This window comes from Camelina sativa, chromosome 4 (genome assembly GCF_030686135.1).
Source record: "Camelina sativa cultivar CO46 ecotype springtype chromosome 4, ASM3068613v1".
NCBI lineage: Eukaryota > Viridiplantae > Streptophyta > Magnoliopsida > Brassicales > Brassicaceae > Camelina > Camelina sativa.
The window spans coordinates 25,822,030-25,836,228 of record NC_141883.1 but is presented as its reverse complement, the minus strand read 5'-3'; the positions used below and the strand labels follow the sequence as shown (position 1 = coordinate 25,836,228).

Sequence of the window (14,199 nt, the reverse complement as noted above, 5' to 3'; positions counted from 1 at the left end):
AGGGGGTTTTAGCTAAGTCGTTTTCATTCTCTTAGCTTCAAAACGGCACCTATTACTAGAAAGAAGGCAAAGGCTGCAGCTCATAACAACTTGGTATCGGAGCTAACCGAAACCATGGGAGAGACGGAGTCAATAGCAGCGCAACTCTCGCAACTCGTGAAGGCAATCAGTGACTTGACAACGAAGGTGAGAAGTATGGATGAGCGACTAGAACCCATGGGAGCTGCGTTGGGATCTCTTCAACAGACTGTTACGGTTCAGCAAGCAGCAATTGCTCAAACTATGGCAACCCAGGAGGAGTTCCGTGAACAAACTCTCTCCTCAATGGAAGCACTTCAAAAAAAACAAGCTAACTTGGCCGACGAGAAGGGAAAAGAACAACTGCAGAGGGCTTCATCTGGAGAAAGATTTGCTGCGGAATCCAATAAGAACCGGTTGGAGGGATTTGGATCTGCTTCAAAAAGAGTGGGGACTCAAGACCGTAACATTGGGCAGGGAAACACAAACTCAAGAGGACCATGGGCTGTATGAACCATGGGAAGGGAACAAGGACATCGGCGAGCAGATGGAGGAGGAGATTGGTCTGTTCGCTCCATCGGAGTGGAGGTTGATGATTTTTATCCAGAAGATGATCTTGTGACAGGAAAAAGGGAGACTAGAGGAGAGGAAGAGAAATATAAGGTCTTGGGGGATAAATCTGGGTCGTCGGGATATACTGTTGCCCCATCTAGGATGGAATTCCCTCCTTATGATGGTACCACTAACGCCAAGGAGTGGCTACAAAGGTGTGAAGATTACTTTGATGACCAACAAATTTTTAATGACGATGCTAAGGTCCGACAAGCCACTTTTGTTCTCACAGGCCATGCATACCATTGGCATCACAATTTGCGCCGTTTAATAACAAATCGGCTTAGTTGGGTTGAGTTTAAAAAAATTTGCAAGAGCATATTCGGAAGAGCAGATGGTGTGAATCCAATAGGGGAATTGTGTAACTTAAGACACACGGGAACAGTGGATGAATATTGTGATCAGTTTGAGGAGTGTTTGGGACGACAAACTCGCTTAACAGGAGATCAACAACTTTGGCAGTTTTGTGTGGGGCTAACCGATAGCTTGCGAAAAGAAGTCAAGTATCTCCGACCTGAAACGATCTTTGAATCTATGGAGTATGCACAGGATAATGAATACAAGATTGAAGGTGATAAACGTACTCGGACATTTGGAGGTCACTTTGCTCCAACAGCTAGATATTCAATTCCGCTAACTAGGTCAGCGTTGACAGCAAATGGTGGGAACCAAAGTGGAAAAGACAGGAAAGCTCAGTTTTCCCAACAAACAGAAGAGAAACCAGCTCCTCAACAACTGTTTTTGAAGAAATTGACCACCACAGAAATGGTAGAGCGACGAACAAAATTTCTCTGCTTCAACTGTGATGAATTTTTCACCCGAGGGCATGTTTGCAAACCAGTTCTTTTTCAAATCACGGTAGTCAATGATGGGGCTAATCAAGATGACGAATCAATTGAAGAGGAGGACATGCCATGAACTGAAGCTTGAGACAAGCTTCAAGTGGAAGAGGGGAGTAATGATATGATTATTAGGTTTTGATATGTTATTAGAATTATGATATTATTCCTTTTTAATTAGATTTAAGGTTTTATATAATTTACTTTTAATAGGAGAGATAGGTCGGTTTGTAAGGTTCTATATAAGAACCGTCTTATGCTAATGAGAAAGGGAAGCTCCAACAATTAACCTAATTCTCAAAGAGAGAGTTGAGTTAAAGGGGGTTCACTCTTCATGAGACCAAAATAATTCTCTTTGACAATGACTTTACTCTTTCTCTCTTAGATGATTCACGCACCAGAATTGGCTTCCCGATTCTTTAACACCATAACTCCACCTTCGCTCTTCTGTTTATCTTACTTGAAACCTTTTATCAATTAACTTTTGACAACTGCATATCAATTTTAACCAGGACCATAAACAATATAAATAAGTCCTTCTCACAACCACTTTATGTCTCAAGATACACAAACACATTAGGATCTGCAACCCCATCATCCCTTTTTTTTTGTCTAAAGTTGTTGAATCACTTGCACGCAACTTAAAACATATATGCTTCAGACCTTTAATCAGCCCCTGACCAAAAGAATCAAATATCGTTTGGTAGATCTTATTCTTTGAGCTTAAAAGGACTCGATCAACTTGTACTAAAACCACTCCATAAAATTATGACATTAAGTGAACACATCCACACTAGACATATGAAGCCACATGAAGAAGCAAATCACGATTTGGTTTTACGATTAGCGAGTTATGATCAAAACCGTAGGACAGCTCCGAAACAAAACAGACCAGCGAGCATCCAACTTTGAGAGCGATTTACCATCGAACCACAAGGAAGCAGAAGGTGATCTTTATATCCTTGGAAAGAACTTGCTTTAAAGTTTCTAAAACATCTTTCAAATCTAGAATACGAGGTCTGAAGCCAAGGAAACTGATCTCAGAAAGTAGCAACCCGAGATAAAAACTGTTTTTGAAACCTGAAATGTTCTTTCTTTTCATCATTATTCGGTTTCTTCACAAATATCAAAGATATCCTTAAGAACCATATCCTATAGGTTCATCTTTGAGATTCATATGTCTTTCTCATGGCATGAACCATTTTTAGCTGCATCAAGAACTAAACTCTCTTTGCTCTGAACAAGAATAAGAACAAATCTGTTAATTTTCTTCTCATGAAGCTTAACTTTCTTTTTCACGACACAGACATCAATAAACTTCCATTTCACTAACTAAATCATTTCAACCATCTCATGAGCCCTCTTGGAATCTTCAAATTCTTGCTTTCATGATAAAACTTTAAAGAATATTCATCTTCTGATCCGTGCTTAAACATAAGCCATCATAATCTCGGTGAAACAGTTTTCCTCTTCAACTGAATTCTTTAGCCAACCTGGACAAAGAGAGCACTCTAAGCTTTCCACTTGAATCACTATTGATTCTTCCTCAAAAATAAACCAACTGAGATCTTCGCAACAAAAAACACAAGTTAATCTTCTTTTCCTTCTATTCTTAGATCTCCCCTGATTTTTGAAAGCTTCTTTTATGTGACCCATCTCATTGTCTCTGCCTTGAAGCTTCTTTCATGATAATAGAACCTACTTTCTTAAGAGTTTGATGCAATTTTGAACGTCATCTCTGCTGAAATCTCCGTCATGATGAAGCCTAATCTGTAAGGAAAAATCTCAACTTTGACAACCGAAATAGTCAATACTTTTGATTTCATAAGCTCTTGTGCGCAACTCCTCCTTTTTGTGAGCAATCAGTCAATCACGATTCACAAACATACTCTCTATATGTGACGTCTTTATCCAATACTCTTTCGAGATCAGAAACCAAACCATGCTTAGTTACTATTGTAGTCTGTAATCCCCAATGAAAATTTGTCAGCTTAACCAAGTTTTGGAACAGACCCATCATACAGCTTCGACGCGACACCGACTAAGCTCATCGCTTCACCATCTCTGGTCAGTTTGACGAGTCTTTGTCAAGCACCATCTCGGTGAAACCCCACACATATCTTTTCTTCCTCCGATCAACTGTGTAGTCATCGATGACTAAAACTGATATTTTGAACTATGACCTCAGTATCTCGTGAATCATCCACCAAGACTAGATACGCCTCTTTCATCTGACATAGATACTGACCTTCCTAGTTTCTCCTTAGTTTCAAATTTTTACCCGAGAATACCACTAAGGCTTGGGACGACTTCCCGAATCACTACTCTATGACGTCTTTCTTTCATTACCCTTCTAAAAGATTAGAACTATAGAAGAACTAGCTTTATCTTATTATTATCTACTACGTCGCTTCTGTATAATCCAACTTTCCATTTTTCTTTTCACTATGGGCTTCTTAGAGGCCCAACTATATTATTGGACTCATCCCCTAGCCCAATAGGAGGATTCTTCTTGCTTCCTCGACCGCTTCTTTTGATCTTTTCCTAGGAAGAACATCACAATTCTGAACCTTCCGATGAATTCAACACTTCTTATGCCTTCGTGCTGCTCTTGTCATAGCAAGATTTTCACGCTGACATCGTTGTTCAATTGCCTTTTTGCTTCTTTAAATTCACCCAAAATTTAAATGCAAGCCCATGATTCATAAATCCCCTACGGGATCCTCTTCGTTCAAACCCCTTCTCTTGACAACACAAGAAGCTTTGTTCTGTAGGTGATTCTGAATCTCCGCGTAAAATCGATACGTCGTCAACTTTTAACAAATCCCTAACACACCGTATCTCGTTTCTTTAAATTTCACAAGAACAGAAGTGCTCGATACCAATTGAAAACGCATATTTGTGGCTAAATCTAATTACATGTATGATTGTCTATGAGTATTTATGAGTATAAAGTAAATAAGACACAAGATTTATTAAAAAGGTTTAGATAACCTACATCCTCTAGACTTAGTCCAGAATTCATTCATTAGAAAAGGCTGCAACCTACAATTGCTATCTGGCATCCATCACTATTTTCTAGAATTACAATGATAGAAAACTACCACTAATTATCTTTTCGGACTAGTGTAGATCTTCAACAAAACCATCAAAAGATATCTTTATCTTGTTGATAGGGTGACATCACACATCTTATGTGCATCTCTCGAAACCATTTTTGAAGCGCGCAAGTCTTCATAAAACGACTTCTTGGTATTTATATCAATTATACAACTCCTAGGGTTGGCAAATTTATTATTGTAAAACAAATAGGAATTGGGCAATTAACAATTGCCCAACCTCTAGGGTTGACAATTTTCCTATTATACAACAAATAGGAAAGTTTATCTCCATGATCTCATCTTGAATCTTCCATTCAAGATGTTCATTCAGCTCAACAACCGCCAATAGAGGTGTCAAACGGGCTGGCCCGCGTCCATATTGGCCGTCCGCAGTGGGCAATTTTTATTTTTGGGACCGCAACGGGCCGACCTGCTAAGCCCGCGGACATAAAAGTTATGTCCAAGCCCGTCCTGCTAAGCCCAACGGGTATACCCCGCTAAACCCGCAATCCGTTAGGGCTAGGCCCGTAAGGCCCGCTTTTTAACGGGCTTTATATTTAGTGTCCATGCCCGCTCCGCTGAGGTACTATTTGGGCTAGGCCCGCGGGCATGGAGCCCGTTTGACACCTCTAACCGCCACTTGGCTTGTCCAAGTCGGCCTTAAGCTTTTGTACTCAAACTCTTCAATTCAGCTTCTTGTACTACTTCTTGTATTAACGTCGGACTAGTCCAAGAACTATTTCAGACGTCTGATACATCCTCTGATATATCTGGCTGCATGTTCCTTGATTCAACACAACTTGTTATGTGCTTTTTGTCAATTATTGTGTCAGCACAATTACCAAGTGCTACTTTTGCTTTGCTCTACCAACATATGTATCAAGTTATACTTCATCCTTTGTATCAACTCTGTCCACTGTCTTTGTCTAAACTATTGCACCATCACTAAGACATTTATAATGTATCTATGTATCCATGTCTCATCCAATACAATCACTTAGTAGAGATTTCACGACATGTTCTAAACCTTATAAAACTTCAATCAACACAACATCTTCATAGTTTTTTTTTGGTCGGAAAAGGGAGATAAAGATCTCCCAAACTTTATTAAATTAAATAATTAAAAAATTACAGACGAATCGAGCGGGATATCCCCAGACCAACTACATCCTCCTCTCGAATATCCTGAACTACCGTAGGACAAGAATCAAATAAATGTAAACCTAATGCAAAAGAAAAAGCATAGTTCGCTAACCCATCAGCTAGACGGTTAGCTTCCCTATACACATGAGTAACCCGGACTAGCCAGTCCCTACTGAGATAGCCTTGGCACAACCGTACCAGGAACGCCAACGGATGAGACTTGCTCATTCCCTCTTGTAAAAAACCCACCACCAATACTGAATCCACTTCCAACTCCACTCTTCTAAAACCTCTCCCCCATGCAAGCCCCAGTCCATAGTAAATCCCCCAGAGTTCCGCGGCAGGGGCTTCACAGACACCAATGTTTATCGCAAAACCGCAGATCCACTCCCTTTCCTCCCCACGGACCATACCTCCAGCCGCAACAAGACTTGGGTTGCCTCTCTAGACCCCATTTGTTGATAACTTCACCCAACCACTAGGCGGACATACCCATTTAACCAATCCATTCACTCTCCTGGGTCGTTGTGTACTCCCCCGAACATGCGTTCTCGCAGTCCAAACTTCAGCCGCCACATCTTTAATGAACTTCAACCTATCCCGGCACAGTCCCCGCTCGCCGAACACATCTCTACATCGCCATTTCCAGGCCCACCAACACGCCATCCCAAACAACGTTGACCATTTATCATCCGGCTCATGCAAGTTCGTAAACATCCATTCAAGCAGGGAACTACGGAAGAAGGCAGTCTTCTTACTCAAAGGAACAAGCCGCATCCAGATACCTGACATGGTAGGACAGTCCCGGAGAATATGGAGAATCGATTCATCAGCTCCATTATAGACTGAGCATAGAGCATTCTCCCCCAGGTGGCGCCGAACGCATTCCACATTAGTCATGATCACTTGGTGACTCACCAACCACAAGAACACACGAATCCTCTCCGGAACATACACACCCCAGATTTGTTTGAAAAAAACTCCCATATTCGGCCTAGGCGTCTTATCCACCGACAACAACGCACAAGCCGACCGCACCGTAAACTCGCCATTAGTAGTACCCCACCAGGAGAGCTCATCTCGCTCCCCTGGGAGACCATTCACGACCATTGCCCACAACATGTAAGTAACAAAAGGAGGGAGCAACATTTGAAGTGTTTGTATGTCCCATCCTGTTCCAACCACCCAATACTCCGCCACCACTTTCTGAATCTCCATCTCTGGCATCAAACTGATAGCATTGTTGATCAGCGGTTTCGCAAGAAGCCATTTATCTGTCAAAAACCGGATGCTTCTCCCATTTCCAATAACCCATCCTACACCCAACGATACCACCTCCCTCGACCCCACACAAACACTCCTCCATGTGGAGGACCACATAGCTTGAGGAACCAGCCAGGAAAGATCGTGTACTGTCCCAACTCTATATTTGCAGCGAAGAACTCGTGCCCAAAGGCTCTCTGTGTCATTCAAAAGTCGCCAACCCACTTTAGCCACTAACGCCTTATTCATGCTACGTGCTGGTCGCAAGCCTAAACCCCCCTCCAACTTTGGCTTACACACCTTCTTCCAAGCCAACAAATGCTATTTTTTCTTCTCCACCGTACTCCCCCACAAAAAAGAATGGGACAACTTATCCAACTGGTCAAGGATCGACGATGGAAGCAAAATTGCACTCATCGTGTGAACTGGTATTGACGACAGCACCGCTTTCGTGAGAGTCACTCTCCCTGCAAGGCTCAACGAGTGCCTCTTCCAACCGGCCAAACGAGATGAAACTCTCTCCAATACCTCCCCAAAAGTCTCCTTATTTATTTTTTTCTGAAGAATGGGCATCCCCAAATACTTCCCCAGTTCTCTAGTTGACCCAATGCCACTCTCTGCAGTAATACGCTGCTCCATGTCTCTACTCACATTACTCGAAAAGAAGATTTTGGATTTCTCCAGGCTTACTTTCTGTCCCGACGCCAAGCAAAACCGCTCAAGCACCTTTTAAATCAGCTTAACTTGTGCCACTGAAGCCTCTGCAAACAAAATCAGATCGTCTGCGAAACAAATGTGGGACAATTTTGGTCCCCCCCGTGATAAAGCGATTGGATTCCAGTCACCTCGCCCTAGTTCTACCTCGATCAGATGGCACAAACGTTCTAAGCAAAGAACAAACAGGTAAGGGAAAAATTGATCCCCTTGTCTCAACCCTCGGGAGGGAATAAAAGCCTATGTCTTCTCGCCATTCCACAACACAATCAGAGAAGGATCTTGCACACCTACCATTATTCTGCTTATCCACTCCACAGATAACCCTGCCACATCCAGAGTTTCTTGCAAGAAGTCTCATCTTATCCTGTCATAAGCCTTCTCAAGGTCCAACTTCAATAACATCCATCCCTTACGACCTTTCCTCCTTCTCATTGAGTGCACTTCCTCTTGTATTATCACTATGTTTTCAATACTCAAGCTGCCTGGGATAAAGCTAGCTTGAGCTGGACCAATCAGTTTGGAGATCACTGATTTCAACCTCATCACCATCATTTTTTTAATGACTTTGAAAGGCAGATTACATAAACTCACCGGCCTAAACTGATTCATCTTCTCAAGTGTAGGCACTTTGGGGATCAAAACCAGTATCGCATCATTCGTTGAGGGAGGTAGCACCCCTGTCTCGAAAAAGTCCAGCATAAACTTTGTCACTAAACCACCCACCGTTTCCCAACTCTGCTGGTAGAACACCGGTTAAAACCCATCTGGTCCATGAGCCTTAAACGCTCTCATACATTTCACCGCCTCCACAACCTCTTCAACAGTGAAAGGCTTCAACAACCCTGCCTGCTCCGACCCCGACAGGTTCACAAACCCACCCTGCAGAAGGCTCCCTCTATCCCCATTCACATCCTCCAAATAATACAGCTTCTTGTAAAACTCTATCGCCATTCCCTCCAATGCCCCTTTCTCCGAGATCCAGCGGCCTTCATCGTTTTTTAGTGTCTCAATCATATTCCTCCTCCGCCGGATTATAGTAGACGTGTGAAAGAAGGTTGTGTTTCTATCACCTAGCTCAATGTACTTCTCCCTCGACTTTTGGAACCACAAGGTCTCTTCTGGCTCCAACAAGACATCCAACTCCTTGACCAATTTCTCCTCCTTAGCGAGCAGATCATCCGATTGGACAATCTCCAACAGGTCTTGAACCTCCTTCACTTCCCGGACCAACCGTTCTTTCCTGTTATGAATGTCCCCAAAGATCTCCTTATTCCACTGTTTCAACTTCCCCTTGAGCCGAATCAACGCATCTGGAGTTGACAAACTAGCATCGCACGATGAACTCAACATCTCCTTAAAACCGTCATGCTTCAACCACGCCACTTCAAACCTAAACGGTCTTCTCTGGGGTCCATTACAGCCAGCGGGCACAATTGAATGTAAAGCGGCACATGATCCGATGAGAGACAGGGCAGGTGCAAAACCACAGCCTCTTGCCACTTCAATCTTGCGTGTGCGCAACACAAGATGCAGTCCAACCGTTTGGCCACAAACGTACTCTGTACTCTCCCACGCTTCCAGGTAAACTTATTCCCTCTGAATCCCATATAAATTAGAGAAAGCTCATTGATCCATTGGCCAAAAGCTAGTGAATCCGGTGATAGCCTCCCATTCCCTCCTGTTCGTTCATCCAACCGGACAATGGTATTAAAATCTCCACCAATGATCAATGGCCAATCCAAACCCACTACTAGATCCCTTAGTTCTGCCCATAAACCGCTCCTTCGACTCACTGAAGGAGCTGCATACACCACCACTAAATGCACCACCTCCCCATTCGAACACACTTTTACATAAATAAATTGGGTAGACGAGGCAACCACCTCCACCTCCCCAACTCTCGACCTCCACAACAACCACAACCCACCACTATGTCCTTCTGCATCAACCCGAAAAGAATTCTCAAAGCCAAGTCTCTGACAAATCCTCCCAGATCGCACCTCTTCAGCGTGAGTCTCAAACAAAGCTAAGACATCCGTATCAAACTTCTTCACCAAGTACCTTAAAGATCTCCTAAATTAGGTTTATTTGCCCCCCCCCCCCCCCCCCCCCGACAATTCCAAAGCATACAGTTCATTATAAAGCTACACATTCTGACAGAAATCACCAGGGCAACCCGTTATTGGCTATCACCACCACCACCCGACCCCAGTGCATTAGTCTGAGGCACTAGATTCATAGACAAACTCTGACTCGGAGATTGAATATCAACTAACTCACTTGTCCCCCCTTTCTTCGTCAATTCGCCCACCGCCTGCGGAGACAGACACGCATTTGAGAACGCACCACCTTCCCTCCCCACAATCTGAGATTCCACTCGCAATCGTTTACCAGACGACAGCATCCCCCTCTCGCCAGTATCACCTCTGAAAGTGCCAAAAACCAAACCTTCCTCTCACCCCTTTCCCTTTCGAACCACCATTTTTCTCCTGCTTATTCCACCCAGTCCTTCTCTTTACCTCCCTCCCTGGACTCCTGCTCGTCCAAGACCTCCTTCCCCGACCTTCATCTTCCCCCCATTCCCATTCACTGACCTCCTTGTACCAGCCATGTTGAGCGTGTTCACATTCTCCTTGTTTCCCTCATGTGTAAACCCAACCTTGTTGACCTCTATACCCTCAGTCCCCTCTGTCAAACCCGCAAACCTATTCGATATCTCCATCGCCGTATCCCTAACCGCAGGATTACTTACTACCACTGTCTCTGTTTGTCTCCTTTGTAACCCACCCGCAGAGAACACAACCCCGGGATCACGTGTCTGACTACTCCGACCGCCCCTTCGTACCTCGACAAATCCATCCTCCGCAACTGGTGCGCTCCCTGACCCTTCTCTCACCTGCGTAACCGGTGCTGAAGCAATCTAGGTTAAGGCTCGCTGGGTACAAGCGCTCACCAGATGGCCATAGATACCACACGAGGAGCATATATTTGATAGCCCTTCATAGGCCACATAATACCTCTCCCCATTAACCATCAATGTGCCTTTCAGTGGCTTCTTAAGATTAATCTCCACACAGATTCTTGCAAACCGAGCTCTCTCCCTTCTCAGGGTAGTTAGGTCCACCCAAATCGGCTTGCCCAGACCCTCGGCTATTCCCATTAGAATTCGGCGATGATAGAAATTCACCGGCAGATTCGAAACCCGCACCCACACTGGGGTAGTGACGATATCTTCCCGTTGTGGATCGAACTCCGGGGACCAAGCCTGAAATATCATTAGGCTCCCAAAGACCCACCACAGTCCCCCTGTCACCACCTCCAAATAGTCCTCCTCCGATTAAAAACCAACCATAAAGAATTGCCTCGGTAAGTCAAGAATCGAGATCCCCCCCCCCCTCAGCTTCCATGTCTCCTTCAATTTCCGATTCAACGCCCCGATGGTTATATAGCGACCCAAAACCCGCACTATCATACACCGGCGGTACAACCCATTCATCGCCTCCAACACCTCCTGTCCAATCGTAACAACTGCTTCTCCATCCTCTCCACTCGGAAACTCCAGACTCATCTTCGATGCCACGAAACCATCATCCAACAAATCCTCTGGGGCCGGAATCCCTCCCCCAATACTGCCTTGTACCTTCTGAACCCATGTCTGATTTCCATCCAACCCTCCCTCCGGTGGTCGGCCGTTATCCTCCATACTCACATCCTGTTCTGTAGACTCCTAAACCATCGCACTGCCGCTAGGGTTAGACATCGCTTGTTATTTTTTGCCACTACACAACATCTTCATAGTTAATCATAAAAAGAAAGGGAAAATATAGTTAATTAACTATATAATTTATTCAATTTATGAGCTGGTAATTTATTCAACTTAAAATATAGTTAATCATAAAAGCCCATCTAATATATAGGAACATAACAATTACCAGCTCATAAAATATATATTTTAAATTTACTAGTTTCACCAATGAAAAAAAATTCTTATTTTTCCTAACAATAAATAAATTTCTTTCAAAACATCTAAATGTATAGAAAAACTATATACAAAATAACAAAAAAATCCCGTACAAATAATTCAGAAAGAAAAATATATACTTTTAATTTTTATAAATGTAATACTTAATAAAAAATCTCACAATTAAAATAAGATTGAACATATATCATATAAAATGATATTTCTCTAAAAAATTCTATATTATCTTATATCATTTAAAAATGTATTCATAAGAATTTATATGTTATCTTATGACATCTACTTTTCATTTGTTGTACAACACATTTAACTATCTAGTTCATTATTAATTCTCTATACAAACCTCAACTTCATATTACATATGTTCAGTCTTCACTAAAATAATATTCTCTTTATCTATTTAGTATATATGTATGATATACATGTGTTTTTCTTCAAAATGACACTTAAAAACATTTTGATAACAAAATTTGAGTGTATTCAATATTGGGTAAAGCCCATTCATAGGATCTTGTTTTCTTTTCAAAAATCAAATTTAAGAGATTTTTTCATATCAAACTTAATGATATATTTCATTATATATATATATATAGTCTTTTTTTGTCAACATGTGTTCATTATCTTAATAAAATATTTTGTTTTTGTCGTAATCGATTTCTTCTTATTAAATATTAATTTTTACACATGTCAAAATATGAAATTGATAACTTGACACATGTCTTTTTTTTTTACTTGACACATGTCAAAATCTTTTTTTTATATATAATTTTTGATAAGTATTTTTTTACATTATTAATATTTTTAAAAATAAAATATTTTATTTTTGTTGTAATCAAATTTTTCCTATTAATTAATATCACTATAAATTAATAAAATTTTATGGTCCCAACATTATTAATTTATAGAGGTTTTACTGTATTTCAATTTTACTAGATTCACCAATTATAAAAAATTTCCTAACAGTAAATAAATTTCTCTTAAAACATCAAAATGGATAGAAAAGTATATACTTTAATTTTTACAAATGTAATACTTATAAGAAAATCTCACATTGAATAAGTTTGAAACATACATATATCAATATATCATATATAGGTATTATCTTATGCCATCTACTTTTTCTGATTACTATGTATATATATACAAGAAGATTGTTAAATGACACATCAGCTAGCATAAACTAAACTATATTAAAACTACCAAGGAGTCATGGAAACAAGAGAAGAGAAGACAAAAGAGATCCATGTAACAACACAAGGACCATCATTCTACCCCGAATTTTGGATTCCCTTCGATCTGACGAGGGAGATACTTGTGAGTGTGCCTCCAAAATCTTTGATGAGGTTTCGATGCGTCTCAAAGCAATGGGCGTCTGTCACCTCCGATCCAGAATTCATCGACTCATTCACGAAACAGTCATCAACTTGTCTCATGCTAAGCTTCCAAAAAAAGGACAAACTATTATACTTATCGTTTCCGCGACAAAAGATTAATCTCGAAACGACGACGACTCACGTGGAAAAATATCATCTCACTCTCCAGGAAGTACATAGATACGCACCTACTTTTCAGTTTCAGTCGGTCCATGGCTTGATCTCTTTCCATTATTTCTATCATGTTGTAGTTTGGAATCCTAGCGTGGGGAAAAATGTTATTTTTCACAAAACAGGTAAACTCACACATGGTATACAAGTGTTTTCACAAAGCTATTTAGGATACGATCCTATTGGAAACACGTATAAAATACTGAGCATGTCATATGCCAGCACTGATGATACTTATGTTCTTACATTGAGAGCTGGAGAATCATGGAGACAGATCATAGATATTCCCAAGTGTTTTTTATCATGTAAAGGGATATGCATCAATGGGATTTTCTTTATTGTTGGCATAGATGGAAAAGGAAAACAAATATTGAGTTTTGATGTGAGGACTGAAAATTTCAAGATAATCCAAACGCACAGTTGTATGCTGTGCGACGATGATGAAGTGGAGCCTAACCCTTCACTAGTGAGCTACAAGGGAAAACTAGCTTGGGTTATCTCAGAATCAACGTCGTCTTGCAGATTATGGATTCTTGAAGATACTGAAAAAGCAGAATGGTCGTGCCAAGACTTTCATATACCATTTTCTCTAGAAGATCCTGTTGTGAAAGATAATTACTTTTTAAGTGATGTGACAGAAGATGGTGAGTTTATTTATGTGTCGATATCATGGCAAGATAAAGAGATTTATGTGTCTTACTATGATCCAAAGAGAAAAACTCACACGAGGAGGATCAAAATTAAAGATCTTGATGAAGATGATGATTTTTGGCTCCGTAATGGATCATGTCGTGACGATTGGAAATTTCTTGGAACTCTAACGAATCACATTGGGAATCTCATGCCTCTAAACACATTTCCTACTTGTCCACCTTCTGGCGCACGGCTTAATAAATACATGTGCACAAAGGTTAACGCTGGTTAGTTTTGTTTTTAAAATACACTTCGTTCCTCCTCAATTCCGTTTCCGTCACCGTCCACCT

The 14,199-nt window shown here is 41.3% G+C and overlaps 2 protein-coding genes and 1 pseudogene across 2 annotated transcripts; 2 read left to right on the top strand and 1 right to left on the bottom strand.

Annotated features, from left to right (window-relative positions):
* The first annotated feature begins 534 nt into the window (after positions 1-534).
* On the top strand, positions 535-1,548 carry LOC147946207 (uncharacterized). The gene has a single exon (XM_087509536.1). The coding sequence runs from the start codon at positions 535-537 to the stop codon at positions 1,546-1,548; it is 1,014 nt and encodes a 337-aa protein (XP_087365662.1).
* A 4,150-nt stretch (positions 1,549-5,698) lies between these two features.
* Positions 5,699-11,396, bottom strand: LOC147946206 (uncharacterized; annotated as a pseudogene).
* A 2,028-nt stretch (positions 11,397-13,424) lies between these two features.
* Positions 13,425-14,141, top strand: LOC104784167 (putative F-box protein At1g47730). Its single transcript, XM_010509227.1, has one exon. It carries the CDS (start codon positions 13,425-13,427, stop codon positions 14,139-14,141), a length of 717 nt encoding a protein of 238 aa, XP_010507529.1.
* The last annotated feature ends 58 nt before the right edge of the window (positions 14,142-14,199 follow it).